The following is a 17,908-nucleotide window of genomic DNA, read 5'->3' on the forward strand; positions in this document are numbered from 1 at the left end:
TTAGTAGAGGCAGGGATTTCACCATGTGGGCCAGGCTGTTACCTGATGTTAGTATCAGGATAATGCTGGCCTCAAAAAATGAATTGCTTTATTCTTTTATTATTTGACTTCGTGTAGGATTGGTATTACCCCTTATCTACATATTTAATAGAACTCACCAGTGCAGCCATCTAAGACTGATTTCTTTGGGAGAAGGGTTTTTTAAATTTTTAAATTTTTTTTAAGACGGGGTTTCACCATGTTGGTCAGGCTGATCTTGAACTCCTGACCTCAGGTGATCCGCCCGCCTTGGCCTTCAAAGTGCTTGGATTACAGGTGTGAGCTATCACACCTGGCCGGGAGAATGTTTTTAAAAAAGTTAATATTTTTTAGATCCTGGATTCAAGGGATCTTCCCTCCTCAGCCTCTGGAGAAGCTGGGACACCAGCTAAGGGGAGGGGTGTTTAATTAGATTATCTGTTCTCTTTATTTCTCAGGGGGAAGAATTTAAGTATATAGGGCTGTTCATTCATTTCACTTTTATATTAATAAAAAGGTCCATCAAGAAGACATATTTCTAAATGTATTTGCACTTATTAAACTTTTTCAGTTTTGGTAACATGTCTTTTAAGGATTTTGTCTGTTTCATCTGAGTTATCAAATAAATTGGCATAAAACTCTTCACAGGATTCTTTTTTTTTTTTTTTGAGATGGAGTTTCGCTCTTGTTACCCAGGCTGGAGTGCAGTGGCGTGATCTCGGCTCACCGCAACCTCTGTCTCCTGGGTTCAAGCAATTCTCCTGCCTCAGCCTCCCGAGTAGCTGGGATTACAGGTATGCGCCACCATGCCCAGCTAATTTTTGTGTTTTTAGTAGAGACGGGGTTTCACCATGTGGACCAGGATGGTCTCAATCTCTTGACCTCGTGATCTACCCGTCTCAGCCTCCCAAAGTGCTGGGATTACAGGCATGAGCCCGGCCACAGGATTCTTTTATTATCCTGTGGTGTCTGTAATGATCTCTCTTTTGTTTCTGGTATTGATAATTTATGTTTTTTCTCTCCTGTTTTTTTCTCTTGGTTATTGTACATAGGGATTTAATAATAAATCTTCAAAGAACCAATTGTTTGCTTTGATTATATCCACTGTTGGTCTGTTTCTCATACTGATTTCTGTTTCTATCCTTAACATTTCCTTCTGTTTACCTTGTGTTTTTTATTTTATTTATTTTTTTGAGACAGAATTTGACTCAGGCCGGAATGCAGTGGCAGTCTTTTATGAGGATGAGGAATTCCCTATATTGTCCAGGCTGGTCTTGAACTCCTGGGCTCAAGCAATCCTCTTGCCTTGGCCTCCCATATCCTTTCATTGTTTTGCCTCATGAATTTTGGAGCTATTATTAAGTTCATATGCATTTAGGAATGTTAATTCTGCTTGATGAATTGACCCTTTTATCATTAAGAAATGTCCATCTTGGGCCGGGCATGGTGGCTCACGCCTGTAATCCAAGCACTTTGGAGCCAAGGCAGGCGGATCACCTGAGGTCGGGAGTTCAAGACCAGCCTGACCAACATGGTGAAACCCTGTCTTTAAAATAAGAAAAAAGAAAAAAAAAAAAAGAAAAGTCCGTTTTGATTTCTAGCAATATTGTTGTCTGGAAGCCTTATTTTTCTGACATTGTAGTCATTCCAGTTTCCTTGTGTCTATCTTTATATGTTTTAAAGTGTGTCTCTTGTAAACAGCAGTCTCGAGTTTGTATCTAGCCTAACAGCCTCTACTTGCTTTTTTTTTTTTTTTTTGAGACAGAGCCTCTCTCTGTCACCCAGGCTGCTGGAGTGCAGTGGTGCCGAGGTGGGCAGATCACCTGAGGTCAGGAGTTCTAGACCAGCCTGGCCAACATGGTGAAATCTTGCCTCTAAAAAAATAAAATAAAATGCCAGGCACGGTGGCTCAAGCCTGTAATCCCAGCACTTTGGGAGGCCGAGGCGGGTGGATCACGAGGTCAAGAGATCGAGACCATCCTGGTCAACATGGTGAAACCCCGTCTCTACTAAAAATACAAAAAATTAGCTGGGCATGGTGGCGCGTGCCTGTAACCCCAGCTACTCAGGAGGCTGAGGCAGGAGAATTGCCTGAACCCAGGAGGCGGAGGTTGTGGTGAGCCGAGATCTTGCCATTGCACTCCAGCCTGGGTAACAAAAGCGAAAAGTCCATCTCAAAAAAAAAAAAAAAAAGAAATTTGCCATGTTGTTTTTGTTGTTTTTGTTGTTTATTGTGCTTTGGGTTTATTTGCTTCCAAAATCAGTGGGTTTACCTCTTGCATCTAATTTGAACTTAAAAAATAAAATGAAATAAAATAAAAACAGACTGGATCTTGCTTTGTCTTTCAGGCCAGTCTTGAGCTCCTGGTCTGAAGCAGTCCTCCCACCTCAGCCCAAAGTGTGAGAGGCTGAGGTAGACAGATCACCTGAGGCCAGGAATTTAAGACTAGCCTGGACAACCCCGTCTCTACTAAAAATACAAGTTAGCCAGGCATGGTGGCACATGCCTGTAGTCCCACCTACTCAGGAGGCTGAGGCATGTGAACCTGGGAGGTGGAGGTTGCAGTGAGCTGAGATCGCACCACTGCATTCCAGCCTGGACAACAGAGCTAGACTCTGTCATTTTTTTTATAGGTGGAGTTTTGCTCTTGTTACCCAGGATGGAGTGCAATGGCGCGATCTCGGCTCACTGCAACCTCTGCCTCCTGGGTTCAGACAATTCTCCTGCCTCAGCCTCCTGAGTAGCTGGGATTACAGGCATGCGCCACCACGCCCTGCTAATTTTTGTATTTTTCTTGCAATGGAGTCTCGTACTGTCACCCAGGCTGGATCTCAGCTTGCTGTAGTCTCTGCCTCCCGGGTTCAAGTGATTCTTCTTCCTCAGCTTCCTGAGTAACAGGATTACAGGCTCCTGCTGTCACTTCTGGATAATTTTTTGTATTTTTAGTATAGATGAGGTTTCACTATGTTGGCTAGGCTGGTCTCCAACTCCTGACCTTGTGATTCGGCTGCCTTGGTCTCCTAAAGTGCTGGGATTACAGGCGTGAGCCACTGACTGGGCCTGGCCAATTTTTGTAATTTTTTTTTGAGAGACAGCTATACAACAGGAGGGACAGCAGATTAAATCTTACATTCAGTTAACAGTTGGAATAAGGTGATTTCGTTACATATAAATCATTATTAGAGTACAGAGGATGTATCTTAAGATATCCTTATCAAGTGGAAAATGTATGACATGACAAGTTTTATGTTGAATTTTTGCAGATGTATTCTAATAAAGTTTGTTTGGGGTTTTGTTTGCTAGGAAGAGGCATCTCCTTATACTTTGGTCAACATCTGCCTGAATTTCCTGATTGCTAACCTAGAGAAATTGTGTTCTGAAAGACCTGATGGAACACTGTGCCTTCCGGAGCACTGGAGTTTCCCTCAGGAAGTAGCTGATCGATTTCTCAGGATGATGACTTGGCAAGGTAATGATAAGGCTTCTTTCTCTACAGTCTGCTCTTGGGGTACTTTACTATTTGAAAAGCACGTTTCATATACAATTCCTATTGTGATTCTCACAAAGTATTCCCATTTCATTTGTCTGGAGGTTGAGTCTCATTCTCTCTGGGATCCCATGATGGAAATTGTCTTCTAGCTAGCTCTGCTATTGACTTGGTTTTCCACTCTTCACTTGCTAAGTTATCACTCATCCATCTGCTCTCTAGCTTGTTTTTGTTTTGTTTTGTTTTGTTTTGAGACAAAGTCTCGCTCAGTTGCCCAGGCTGGAGTGCAGTGGCGTAATCTCGGCTCACTGCGATCTCTGCCTCATGGGTTCAAGCAATTCCCTTGCCTCAGCCTCCCGAATAGCTGGGACTACAGGCGCATACTGCCATGTCCAGCTAATTTTTTGTATTTTTGTAGTAGAGACAGTTTTGCCGTGTTACTAAGGCTGGTCGTGAATTCCTGAGCTCAAGTAATCTGCCTGCCTTGGCGTCCCAAAGTGCTGGGATTACAGGTGTGAGCCACTGCGCCTGGCCTTTTTTTTTTTTTTTTTTTTTCCCCCGAGATGAAGTTTCTAGCTCTTGTCACCCAGGCTGGAGTGCAGTGGCACAATCTTGGCTCTCTGCAACATCCATCCCCTGAGTTCAAGTGATTCTCCTGCCTCAGCCTCCTGAGTAGCTGGGATTACAGGTATCTGCCACCATGCCTGGCTGATTTTTGTATTTTTAGTAGAGATGGGGTATCACTGTGTTGGCCAGGCTGGTCTCGAGCTCCTGACTTCAGGTGATTCGCCTGCCTTGGCCTCTCAAAGTGCTGGGATTACAGGTGTGAGCCACTGCGCCTAGCCTGCTCTTTAGCTTTCAAAATGCTCTGCTGTAGTCTTACCATTCTTTTCATTGTGGTTATCAGTCTTACCTCCCATTGTAGCTGGGCTTAAGAACTCCACTTAAAACAAGAAAGGAAAAAAGGGTTATTTTATTATTATTATTTATTTATTTATTTATTTATTTTTGAGACGGAGTTTCGCTCTTGTTACCCAGGCCGGAGTGCAATGGCGTGATCTCGGCTCACCGCAACCTCCGCCTCCTGGGTTCAGGCAATTCTCCTGCCTCAGCCTCCTGAGTAGCTGGGATTACAGGCACGTGCCACCATGCCCAGCTAATTTTTTGTATTTTTAGTGGAGACGGGGTTTCACCAGGTTGACCAGGATGGTCTCGATCTCTCGACCTCGTGATCCACCCGCCTCGGCCTCCCAAAGTGCTGGGATTACAGGCTTGAGCCACCGCGCCCGGCGTATTTTGTGCTTCTTAAGGTCCTGTCCTGTATACTCTTCTCACTTTGAACACTCCTTGTGTGATTTTCCTTGGTTTATTTAACCTCTTCTGTCATTCCCCAGAGTTCCTAGCCCTATATTGTAAACTCCTGAATCATGTTACCAATTGCTCTGGGCAGCTGAGTCATCATATTCTCCAGATTTTCTTCCTACCTCAGTGAATGCTGCTGTTTTTATATTTTATTTATTTTTTTTGAGACAGAGTTTCAATTGTTGCCTAGGCTGGAGTGCAGTGGCACAATCTTAGCTCACTACAACCTCCACCTCTCAAGTTCAAGGATTTCTCTTGCCTCAGCCTACTGCTGGGATTACAAGGGTCTGCCACCATGCTTGGCCAACCTTTTTTATTTATTATTTTATTTTATTTTTTTAGGCTAGTCAAGTGAAGCAGTGGGAGTGGAGAAGGAACAAAGAAATCTGTAACTGGTTGTGATCAATTAGTTGTAAATAGCACTGCACTCGGACCAGCCTACTTCTTCTATTTTTAGTAGAGATGGGGTTTCACCATGTTGGCTAGGCTGGTCTTGAACTGACCTCAATATCCTGACCTCGGGTGATCTGCCTGCCTCAGCCTCTCAAAGTGCTTCAATTACAGGCATGAGCCACCACATCCAGCTTATTTTATGTTTTTTGAGACATGGTCTCACTCTGTCACCCAGGCTGGAATGCAGTCGGTTTGCTGTAACCTCAAACTCCTGGGCCCAAGTGATCCTCCTGCCTCAGCCTCCTGAGTAACTGGGACTACAGGTGTGCACCACCATGCCTGGCTAATTAAAAATTTTTTTTTGTAGAGATGGCTGCTCTTAAATTCTTGGGCTCAAGCAGTCCACCTGCCTGGGACTCCCAAACAAAGTGTTGCGATTACAGGCATGAGCCACTTTTCACAGCCTGCGTTTTTCTTTTCTTTTCTTTCTTTTTTTCCCCTTTCTTTTTTGATTAGAGACAGTCTTGCTCTGTCCTCCAGGCTGGACTGTAGAGGCGTGAACTCAACTCACTGCTCCGCCTCCCTCCCAGGTTCAAGCAGTTCTTGTGCCTCAGCAACTGAGTAGCTGGGACTATAGGTATACACCACCACGCTCGGCTAATTCCTGTATTTTTAGTAGAGATGGGGTTTTACCCTGTTGGCCAGGCTGGTCTTAACTCCTGACCTCAAGTGATCCTCCTGCCTTGGCCTCCAGAGTACTAGGATTACAGGCATGAGCCACTGCCCTGGTCCTAAATTCTTTTGCAGAATTGGTGTTTCTAAAAATGTAATTATATCCATTTCTTTCTTTTTTCTTTCTTTCTTTCTTTTTTTTTTTTTTTTTTTCTTGAGACGAGTCTCCCATTGTCTGCAGGCTAGAGTACAGTGGTGCAGTCTTGGCTCACTGCAACCTCCACCTCCCAGGTTCAGGCAATTCCCCTGCTTCAGCCTCCGGAGTAGCTGGGACTACAGGTGTGCTCCACCACACCTGGCTAATTTTTTGAATTTTAGTGGAGACGGGTTTTCACCATGTTGGTTAAGGTGGTCTCGATCTCCTGACCTTTGTGATCCTCCTGCCTCGGCCTCCCAAAGCACTGGGGATTACAAGCATGAGCCACTGCACCTAGCCCATTTTTTTCTTTTTTTAAAGAAGCTGCATCAAAATGCAGTGACTGGCCAGGTGCAGTGGCCCACACCTGTAATTCCAGCACTTTGAGAGGCCAAAGTGGGTGGATCACCTGAAGTCAGAAGTTTGAGACCAGCCTGGCCAACATGGTAACAATACAAAAATTAGCTAGGCATGGTGGGAGATGCCTATAATCCTAGTTACTCAGGAGGCTGAGGCGAGAGAATCACTTGAACCTGGAAGGTAGAGGTTGCGGTGAGCCCAGACCACATCACTGCTCCAGCCTGGGTAACAAGAGTGAAACTCCATCTCAAAAAAAGAAAAAAATGTGAAGACCATTCATTTTTTGCTTAAAGAGTCTTAAATTGCTCCTCATTGTCCATAGGATGAAGTCTGAATTTCCTAGCTTTGTGGACAGGCCTTTTACCATCCTCTTCATCGTTGTTTCCAGCTGTGCCTCCCCTCAGGGACTATGTTCCAGTAGTGCTGTTCTACTTAAGGGTCATTTTGAATGATTTGCTGCTCTGTGTCTTCCATGTCTTTGACATGCTTACCTTCCCCCTGGCAAACTGACAGTGTCCTTGAAACCTTGCTCAAAGTTAAATCAGTCTCATCTGTGCAAATTCAATACCAGGTACATGCCACTGCTATACATAGCACACTACTGTACTTATTTATTTACTTGGTGTGCCTCCCTATACTGAATTCCTTGTGGTCACAGGTGTCTGATTACCTTATGTGCCTGTTACGAAACATGGGATCTCACTACTGAAGATGTGAGTAGGCTGGTCCTGGTAGCTCATGCCTGTAATCCCAGCTACTCAAGAGGCTGAGGCAGGGGAGTCACTTGAACCCGGGAGGCAAAGGTTGCAGTGACCTGAGATTGCACCACTGCACTCCACCCTGATGGCAGAGTGAGACTCCATCTCAAAGAAACAAAACAAAACAAAAATAGATGTGTAATAAATGAAAAATAGTACAACCCATTCATTTTACAGATGAGGAAAATGAGGTCCAGAGATGTAAGTGATTTGTCAAGTGTTATATACTAATTTGGTTAAAAGTAATTGGTGGTAGTATTCGTATATTGTAGTAGTAATAGTATTTTATATTGTTAATATCCTGTACTTACCTACCTGTTTCATTTTGTTCTTCCTTTCTGTGAGCAAGGTTATTATAGATAGAATTTTGGGCTCTATGGACAAACTGGGGTTGACTTCTGATTCTGATAGTGGCCTTGAATAAGTTGCTTAACCTATTAAAGTTTGTTTCCTCAGCTACCTAATAGTGGTAATAATAATTCCATTGTAGTATTAATGCAGAGTAGATGAGATAATAATCTTAGTAAATATTTAGAACAATGCCTAGCACAGAGTAAAGATTTAGAACAATGCTTAGCACAGAGTAAGCAGTAAATGTTGTCATTATTATTATTATCATTAGCATCTGTCTTTGTTCTTTGCTACATTTTATCCTGTAAAGGCATGAGATCAAGTTGTCATTACAAGCTGGTTCTGGTTCTTTTATAGGCAAGCTGACTGACAGAACAGCAAGCATTTTCCGAGGCAACCAAATGAAACTGAAGCTGGCCAATATCCAAAAAGCTAAAATCTCTACACCTGCATTCATAAAAGCCTTCTGCCATCATAAGCTTATTGAACTGAATGCTACTGCAGTACACGCTGACCTCCCAGTCCCAGACATCCTAAGTGGACTCTGTAGCAATAGCTGGATGCAGCAGAACCTCCAGTGTCTCCTGCTAGACTCGACAAGCATCCCTCAAAATTCAAGAGTACTGTTCTTTGGTCAGCTCACTGGTCTTTGCATTTTAAGTGTTTTTAATGTTTGTTTTCATACTGAAGACCTGGCTAATGTTTCTCAGTTACCAAGACTGGAAAGCTTGGATATCTCTAGTACTCTGGTCACTGATATTTCTGCACTGCTTACCTGTAAGGATCGATTGAAGTCTCTCACAATGCACTATCTGAAATGCCTGACGATGACCAAACCACAGATTCTTGCAGTCATTAGAGAACTTAAATGTCTGCTTCACCTTGACATTTCTGATCACAAGCAAGTCAAATCAGACCTAGCTTTTCATTTGCTACAGCAGAAGGACATCCTGCCCAATGTTGTGTCACTGGATATTTCTGGGAGCAATTGCATCACTGATGCAGCTGTAGAAATGTTTATACAACAGCGGCCTGCCATGCAATTTGTGGGACTATTGGCCACAGATGCTGGCTATTCTGACTTCTTTACTACAAAGCAAGGCTTGAGGGTTTGTTCTTATCTGAATAAGTTTTATTTCATTTGTTTAGAACATTATTAAACTTGTGGTATAGGCCGGAATTTGTACTAGGTATTAGGGTAACAGGGGCAGATGAAAAATCTTTAAAGAGAGGTTATTTAGTAACTAAACGATTATTGTATACCTACTATGTGGTAGTTTGTGAGAATATAATATTAACATATAGGCCAGGCTCAGTGGCTCATGCCTGTAGTTCCAGCACTTTGGGAAGCTGAGGTGGGCGGATCAGTTGAGTTTAGGAGTTTGAGACCAGCCTGGCCAACATGGTGAAACCTCGTCTCTACTAAAAATACTAAAAATTAGCTGGGCATGGTGGCGTGTGCCTGTAATCCCAGCTACTCAGGAGGTTGAGGCAGGAGAATTGCCTGAACCCAGGAGGCGGAGGTTGCGGTGAGCCGAGATCGCGCCATTGCACTCCAGCCTGGGCAACAAGAGTGATACTCAGTCTCAAAAAAAAAAAAAAAATATATATATATATATATATTTATTTATTTATATAATATATATAAAATTTATATAATATATATAAAATTTATATAATATATATAAAATATATAATATATATATATAATATATATATATAAATTAGCTGGGCATGGTGGTAGGCACCTAATCCCAGCTACTCAGGAGGCTGAGGCAGGAGAATCACTTGAACCCAGGAGGTGGAGGTTACAGTGAGCTGAGATGATGCCACTGCACTCTAGTCTGGGTGAGAGAGTGAGACTTTGTCTCAGAAAAAAACAAACAAGCCCAGAACAAATACATGTTCTTTCTTTTTTTTTTTTTTTTTTTGAGACGGAGTTTTACTCTTGTTACCCAGGCTGGAGTACAATGGTGTGATCTTGGCTCACTGCCACCTCCACTTCCTGGGTTCAGGCAATTCTCCTGCCTCAGCCTCCTGAGTAGCTGGGATTACAGGCACGTGCCACCATGCCCAGCTAATTTTTTGTATTTTTAGTAGAGACTGTTTCACCATGTTGACCAGGATGGTCTCAATCTCTCAACCTTGTGATCCACTCGCCTCGGCCTCCCAAAGTGCTGGGATTACAGGCTTGAGCCACTGTTCCCGGCCCCACATGTTATTTCTTGCTGAGAATATGGATTTAATGTGTCCCTTTGTGACTGGCTTCTTCCGCTTAACATAATATTTTAAAGGTTCATCCATCTTGTAGCATGTAACTGCTTCATTCATTTTTATAGCTGAGTAATATTCCATTTTATGGATATACCACATTTTGTTTTTTTTGTTTATCCATCATTAGCTGACAATACATTGTTCTTTTTGGCTATTATGAATAATGCTGCCATGTACAAGCTCTTGTGTGAGCAGAGGTTTTCTGTTCTTTTTTTTTTTTGAGACAGAGTTTTGCTCTTGTTACCCAGGCTGGAGTGCAGTGGCGCGGTCTCGGCTCACCGAAACCTCCACCTCCTGGGTTCAGGCGATTCTCCTGCCTCAGCCTCCTGAGCTGGGATTACAGGCAGGCGCCACCACGCCCAGCTAATTTTTGTATTTTTAGTGGAGACGGGGTTTCACCATGTTGACCTCGTGATCCACCCGCCTTGGCCTCCCAAAGTGCTGGGATTACAGGCGTGAGCCACTGCGCCCGGCCTGATTACTATAACTTTATATGAAGTCTTGAAGTTGGGTAATGTGACTTCTTCAACTATGTTATTCTGTTTCATAATTGTTTTGGTTATTCTAGGTTCTTTATATTCCCATATAAATCATAAAAGCGACTTGTCAATATCTACAAAAAGGACTGCTGGTATTTTGATTGGGATTGCATTGAATCTGTAGGTCAGTTTGAGGAAAATTGCCATTAAATAACATTGAGTCTCCTTTTGTTTTAAAAAAATAGAGGCGAGGTCTCACTGTGTTGCCCAGGCTGGTCTAGTAGTCCTGGGCTCAAGCAACCCTCATACCTAAGACTCCCAAAGTGTTTGGATTACAGGAATTAGCTACCATGCCTGGTGTGAGTCTCCTGATTCTTGAATCTAGTATATCTCTGCATTTATTTAGATCTTTAATTTCTTTAAGCATATTTTGTCATTTTGGTATACAAAAGTTTGTACTTACTTTAAAGATATCTCGGCTGGGCGCGGTGGCTCAAGCCTGTAATCCCAGCACTTTGGGAGGCCGAGGTGGGTGGATCCCAAGGTCAAGAGATCGAGACCATCCTGGTCAACATGGTGAAACCTCGTCTCTACTAAAAATACAAAAAATTAGCTGGGCATGGTGGCACGTGCCTGTAATCCCAGCTACTCAGGAGGCTGAGGCAGGAGAATTGCCTGAACCCAGGAGGCAGAGGTTGCGGTGAGCCGAGATCGTGCCATTGCATTCCAGCCTGGGTAACAAGAGCGAAACTCCGTCTCAACAACAACAACAACAAAAAAGATATATGTTTGATGGTATTTTAAATGGAATTGCCTTTTATTTATTTATTTATATTTATTTTTCCAAGATGGGAGTCTTGCTCTATTACCCAGGCGGGAGTGCAGTGTTGCAGTCTCGGCTCACTGCAACCTCTGCCTCCCGGATTTAAGCAATTCTTCTGCCTAAGCCTCCCGAGTAGCTGGGATTACAGGCACCCACCAGCGTACCTGACTAATTTTTGTATTTTTAGTAGAGATTGGGTTTTACCATGTTGGCCAGCCTGGTCTTGAACTCCTGACCTCATGATCTGCCTGATTTGCCCTCCCAAAGTGCTGGGATTGCAGGCGTGAGCCACTGTGCCCGGCCTATTTATTTATTTAGACAGAGCCTTGCTCTGTTTCCCAGGCTGGAGTGCACTGACATAATCCTGGCTCACTGCAACCTCTGCTCCCAGGTTCAAGTGATTCTTTCGCCTCAGCCTTCTGAGTAGCTGGGATTACAGACGTGCACCCCCATGCCCAGCTAATTTTTATATTTTTAGTAGAGACGGAGTTTTTCACCATGTTGGCCAGGCTGGTCATGGAAGCATTTAAAAAGATTTTTTTTTCTCTTTTTTAGGTTCACAGTAAAGGGTTGAAGGAAGAATTTTAACAAAATACTAAATACTAAAAATAGTCAACCCTTTTTTATATGGGCTTTTTCCTGTCTCCTCTTGTCTCATTTATTCTATATGAATATACTTAGAAAACAGTCTATGCATTCATGATAATTTGTTCCTTAAAAATTTACATGTTGGCCGGGCGCGGTGGCTCAAGCCTGTAATCCCAGCACTTTGGGAGGCTGAGGCGGGCGGATCATGAGGTCAAGAGATCGAGACCATCCTGGTCAACATGGTGAAACCCCGCCTCTACTAAAAATACAAAAAATTAGCTGGGCATGGTGGCGCGTGCCTGTAGTCCCAGCTACTCAGGAGGCTGAGGCAGGAGAATTGCCTGAACCCGGGAGGCGGAGGTTGCAGTGAGCTGAGATCGAGCCATTGCACTCCAGCCTGGGTAACGAGCGAAACTCCGTCTCAAAAAAAAAAAAAAAAAAAAAAAATTTACATGTTACTCATTTTTCAGTTGAGGTCTTAACTGTAATGTAAATTTGTAGGGAGATGGCATTTGATTCTGACTCCAGCACTTAATTGCTTTGTTAAATTATAGTGGCACATTTCACCTCTCTGGACTTACGTAGAAATGAGGTTGGTGAGAATGTTTATTAAAATTATGATTAAGTGAGAACAACTTTGGAAAACACCTGGAACTTTTTTTTTTTTTTTTTTTTTTTTTTTTTTTTTTTTTTTTTTTGAGACGGAGTCTCTTTGTGTCACCCAGGCTGGAGTGCAGTGGCATCATCTTGGCTCACTGCAGCCTTGGCCTCCTGGGTTCAAGTGATCTCCTGCCTCAGCCTCCTGAGTAGCTGGAACTACAGGCGCCCACCATCACTCCCAGCTAATTTTGCAATTTTAGTAGAGATGGGGTTTCTCCGTATTGGTTAGGCTGGTCTCTTAACTCCTGACATCAGGTGATCCACCCACCTCGGCTTCCCAAAGTGTCGAGATTACAGACATGAACCACTGCGTCCGGCCAACACCTGGAACATTTAATTAAACATTTGTTATTGTCCCAAACACTGGATGCCCCAAAAACCCTGTGCTCAAAAATCAATGGTGAAACCTATTTGGTAACATCTTTATTTTCAGGTTGCCGGAGGAGCCAATATGAGTCAGATTTCAGAAGCACTGAGCCGATACAGGAACAGATCATGTTTCATGAAGGAAGCCCTCTACAGACTGTTCACAGAGACATTTTCAATGAAGGTAACCATGCCTGCTATTTTAAAGGTAATTGAAGAAAGACGGGTTTTATTATTACCTCCTAACTTGGTTCAATTGATAATTGTTCATGAAACACACTGAGTATAATAAATTATATGCTTTATTCTGTAGTGAGTCAAGTGCCCTCACAGAGCAAAGAAAACAATGTTAAGCTTAGCTGCCATAGTATCTCTTGCTTTGAGCATCTGGATTGATTTAAGTGGAATAAATTTGAATCAAAACAAAATGTGGTCTAAGTAAGGGAATAATAGGATCATGGTGGCTTTCTGAAAGAAAACAAGCACAGAACAAAATAAAAATAATTGAAGGTGGCTAAATCTGCCACTTATTTTGTCAATAACAAAGTTGCCAATATTGATACAGCCAAACTTAGTTTTGATTTAGGGAGGGTTGGGTTATTGTAAAGGTAATTGCGAGTATTAAGTTGCTTGGGAAAGAAAACTGCAGTTATTTATTTTTCTTTTATACATGTGTTTATTTGAAAATTGTAGCTGTTTTTAGTGAAATATGACAACGAAAGGTCTTAAGAAAAATCTTGTTTTTATCACTGGTAATTCTTGGCAATTCCTTAAAAATGTGGTTATTTTTACAGCATGGGAGATTATTTACAGTTCAAAAGCGATAATACATAAGAAAAACTCTGGGTGAGGTGTGGTGGCTCACACCTGTAATCCCACCACTTGCCACTTTGGTTGGGAGGCCGAGGTAGGAGGATTTCCTAAGGCCAGGAGTTCAAGACCAGCCTGATCAACATTAGTAAGACCCGTTTCTACAAAAATTTAGAAAAAAATTAAAAAGCTGCTGGCTATGCTCCATGGCTCATGCCTGTAATCCCAGCACTTTGGGAGGCTGAGATGGGTGGATCACCTGAGGTCAGGAGTTTGAGACCAGCCTGGCCAACATGGTGGAACCCCATTTCTACTAAAAATAGAAAGTCTCAGTCCCAGCTACTCAGGAGGCTGAGGCAGGAGAATCACTTGAACCTGGGAGGCAGAGGTTACAGTGAGCTGAGATGATGCCACTGTACTCCAGCCTTGGTGACAGAGCTAGACTCCGTCTCAAAAACAAAACAAAAGGCCTGGCGCAGTGGCTTACGCCTATAATCACAGAACTTTTGGAGGCTGAGGCAGGCGAATCACCTGAGGTCAAGAGGTCGAGGCCAGCCTGGCCAACATGGTGTGAAACCTTGTCTCTACTAAAAATACAAAAATGAGCTGACTGTGGTGGTGGGTGCCTGTAGTCCCAGCTACTCCGGAGGCTGAAGCAGGAGAATCGCTTGAATCTGGGAGGCAGAGGTTGCAGTGAGCTGAGATTGTGCCACTGCACTCCAGCGTGGGCAACAGAGAGAGACTTTATCTCCAAAAAAAAAAAAGTTAGCTATACATGTTGGTACATGCCCATAGTCCCCCCTAATTGAGTGACTAAGGTTGAAGGACTACGTGAGCCCAGGATTTTGAGGCTGCTGCAGTAAGCTATGATGGTGCTACCACACTCCAGCCTGGGTAATAAAGTGAGAGCCCATCACAACAAAATAAAAAAAAAAAAGATTGTGGACCTTTTCTCCTATCTGTAAGGAAGAGATTGAATTAGGTGTTCTTCTGTCTTTGTTTGTTTGTTTTGTTGTTTGAGACAGGGTCTTGCTCTGTTGTCCAGGCTGGAATGCAGTAGCATGATATGATCTCAGCTAACTGCAGCTTTGACCTCCTGGGCTCAAGCGATCCTCCTGCCTCAGCCTCCTGAGTAGCTGGGACTACAGGTGTGCCCCACCACACCTGGCTGCTTTTTTTGATTTTTTTCCCATAAAGGTGATGTCTTACTATACTGCCCAGGCTAAAATTTCTTTTCATACTGGGCCCGGCCCAGATTCTTTAATTTTTTTGAAAATCACATTTCTTTTGGTTTCTGGATTTCTTTTTTTTTTTTTTTTTTTTTTAAGATGGAGTTTCACTCTTGTTACCCAGGCTGGAGTGCAATGGCGCGATCTCAGCTCACCGCAACCTCCGCCTCCTGGGTTCAGGCAATTCTCCTGCCTCAGCCTCCTGAGTAGCTGGGATTACAGGCACGTGCCACCAGGCCCAGCTAATTTTTTTGTATTTTTAGTAGAGATGGGGTTTCACCATGATGACCAGGATAGTCTCGATCTCTTGACCTCGTGATCCACCCACCTCGGTCTCCCAAAGTGCTGGGATTACAGGCGTGAGCCACTGCATCTGGCCTGGTTTCTTGATTTCTAAATTGCAGATGACGGCAATCAAATGAAACTGAAAAATCAGTCTAGCAATATACAAAAAAGTCATTTTCCATAGCAGAAGTATATGCCAGGTTTGTCTAGGTTTCACAAGTTCATGCAGCTATCAAAGTGAGGAGCTCTTGTCTCTTAAAGTCATGGTTTGTGCGTTATCAGTAGATTAATCTCTGAGATGTCTATTCCTATTTGATAGAGGAAATAGATCATACTGTCCCTGAATGGCAGAGCAGGTGGGTCTAAGCTTGGAACAATGCCCCCATATTACATTTGTGTTCTAGATCTTCCACAGGCTACCTAATGTTATTATCATTTTTCAAATTCTTCTCCTCTTTTGGTGGATTTATCCCATCCTTTTCTCCACTTTGTGTTTTTCTGTATCACACTTCTTTCGCCTAGGAATACCCTGTCCATTCTGCCTCCACATTTACCTCCTACCGTATAAATCCTATCCAAGACTCTGCCTAAATGTGCTTTCTCAATGAGTTATTTCGATTCTCTACTAGAAATGACCACTCTTTCCATAACTACCTCAGACATCACTTCAATAATGTGTCTTTTATGGCGCTTACCTTCAATTTTATTTTATTTTTTGGCATTTCTCAGTGTTATTTTTCTCAGAAGCCTTTATGCTATTGAGCAGCTGTGACTCATGTTTGTGTCCCTGTAGAGCCTGTCACAGTAGCTTGTATGGAGTGAGGTTCTATAAATGATTCTGAAGTTAATTTCACAGATGAAGAAATAGAGGTCAAGAGAAAGGAAGTGACTTGGCTAAAGGCACACAGATAGTTAGTGACTCCATTTGGATTAGAAGGCTTTGCTGTAATGCTTTGATGTTCTAAAGCAGGTGTCCCCAAACTACGGCCTGAGGGCCACATGCGGTCCCCTGAGGCCATTTATTCCCCCCCCCCCCCCCCCCCCGCGCACTTCAGGAAGGGGCACCTCTTTCATTGGTGATCAGTGAGAGGAGCACAGTATGTGGCGGCCCTCCAACGGTCTGAGGGACAGTGAACTGGCCCCCTGTGCAAAAAGTTTGGGGATGCCTGTTCTAAAGAATAAATGCTTAGGATAGGGAAAATCTCTTCCTGTCCCAATAAATGAAGATTTCTGCCAACCAAAACATGCACAAGACAGTATAAAGAACGTTAGTGGCATCATATATACTAAAAACAAGTTGATCTTCAGCTTGTGGCTGTAGGAATGAGGAATCACCCGTTGGATTTGCCAGTGCAATTCACAGCTAGTGCTTGCGCTCTCAACCTAACGCGCCAGGGCCTGGCCAAGGGGATGCCTGTTCGCCTGTTGTCAGAGGTCACCTGTCTACTTTTCAAGGCTCTGAAAAATTTCCCTCATTACCAGCAGGTAATTTCGATTGAATATTTGTTGATGCTATTTTTATTGTTGTTGATACAGAGTCTCAGATCTGTCGCCCAGACCAGAGTGCAATGGCACAATTTGTGTGTGTGGTTTTTTTTTTTAGATGGAGTCTTGCTCTGTCTCCCAGGCTGGAGTGCAGTGGTGCGATCTTGGCTCACTGAAACCTCTGCCTCCTGGGTTCAAGTGATTCTCTCGCCTCAGCCTCGTAAGTAGCTGGGATTACAGGCGTGCACCACCACGCCTGGCTAATTTTTGTATTTTTTAGTAGAGACAGGGTTTCACCATGTTGGTCAGTCTGGTGTCGAACTCCAGACCTCAGGTGATCCTCCTGCCTCGTCCTCCCAAGTGCTGGGATTACAGATGTGAGCCACTGCTCCTGGCCTGAGGTTAACATTTTAAAAAAAAATCTCTCATAAACCCATTGCCCAGAAACATCTATTAACACTTCCATGTTTAGACCTTTACCTCACCCCACACATGAAAATTAAGCTGAACTGAATCATATGTCTAAATATAAAATCAAGGCTGGGCTTAGTGCAGCTCATACCTGTAATCCTAACACTTTGGGAGACCAAGGGGGCAGGCTCACTGAGGATAGGAGTTCATGATTAGCCTGGGCAACATAGTGAGACCCAGTCTCTACTAAAAATATAAAAATTGGCTGAGCATGGTGGCAAACATGTCTGTAGTCCTTGCTAGTTGGGAGGCCAAAGTAGGAGGATTACTTAAGTCCAAGAGTTGGAGACTGCAGTGAGCTTTGATCTGAGCCACTGCACTCCAGCCTGGACAACAAAGCAAGACCCTGGCTAAAAGAAACAAATGAAAAACAAACAAAGAAACGAACACAATAAAACTTTAACAAAACATAAGAGAAAATATTTTTCACCTTGGGGTAAGTAAAGATATCCTAGGATACAAAAAGCACACATTATAAAAGAAAAATATGAAAGTTCATCAAAATTAAAAGCTCTACACACACACACACACACACACACACACACACACACACACACACACACACACTCTTTTATTTTTGAGATGGAATCTCACTCTGTTCCCCCTGGATTGCAGTGGCACGATCTCGGCTCATGCAACCTCTGCCTCCTGGGTTCAAGCAATTCTCCTGCCTTAACCTCCTGAGTAGCTGGGATTGCTGGCATGCACCACCATGCCTGACTAATTTTTGTATTTTTCGTAGAGATGGGGGTTTCACAAAGTCGGTCAGGCTGGTCTTGAACTCCTGACCTTGCGATCTAATCCGCCCACCTCGGCCTCCCAAAGTGCTGGATTACAGGT

General features: G+C 43.3%; 1 protein-coding gene across 3 annotated transcripts in view; it reads left to right on the forward strand.

The window, feature by feature from the left end:
• Window positions 1-17,908, forward strand: part of ZYG11A (zyg-11 family member A, cell cycle regulator) — a 60,842-nt gene that overhangs the window by 18,443 nt on the left and 24,491 nt on the right. For 2 of the 3 annotated variants that reach the window (XM_074380838.1, XM_074380840.1), the window contains exons 2-5: window positions 3,323-3,488; window positions 7,956-8,707; window positions 12,856-12,996; window positions 16,421-16,597. In XM_074380838.1, coding sequence (XP_074236939.1) covers window positions 3,473-3,488; window positions 7,956-8,707; window positions 12,856-12,996; window positions 16,421-16,597 — 1,086 coding nt within the window. In that variant the 5' untranslated portion in view covers window positions 3,323-3,472. The remainder of the gene's footprint in view (window positions 1-3,322; window positions 3,489-7,955; window positions 8,708-12,855; window positions 12,997-16,420; window positions 16,598-17,908) is intronic. The other variant, XM_074380839.1, reaches the window with a different exon arrangement.

This window comes from Saimiri boliviensis, chromosome 11 (genome assembly GCF_048565385.1).
Source record: "Saimiri boliviensis isolate mSaiBol1 chromosome 11, mSaiBol1.pri, whole genome shotgun sequence".
NCBI lineage: Eukaryota > Metazoa > Chordata > Mammalia > Primates > Cebidae > Saimiri > Saimiri boliviensis.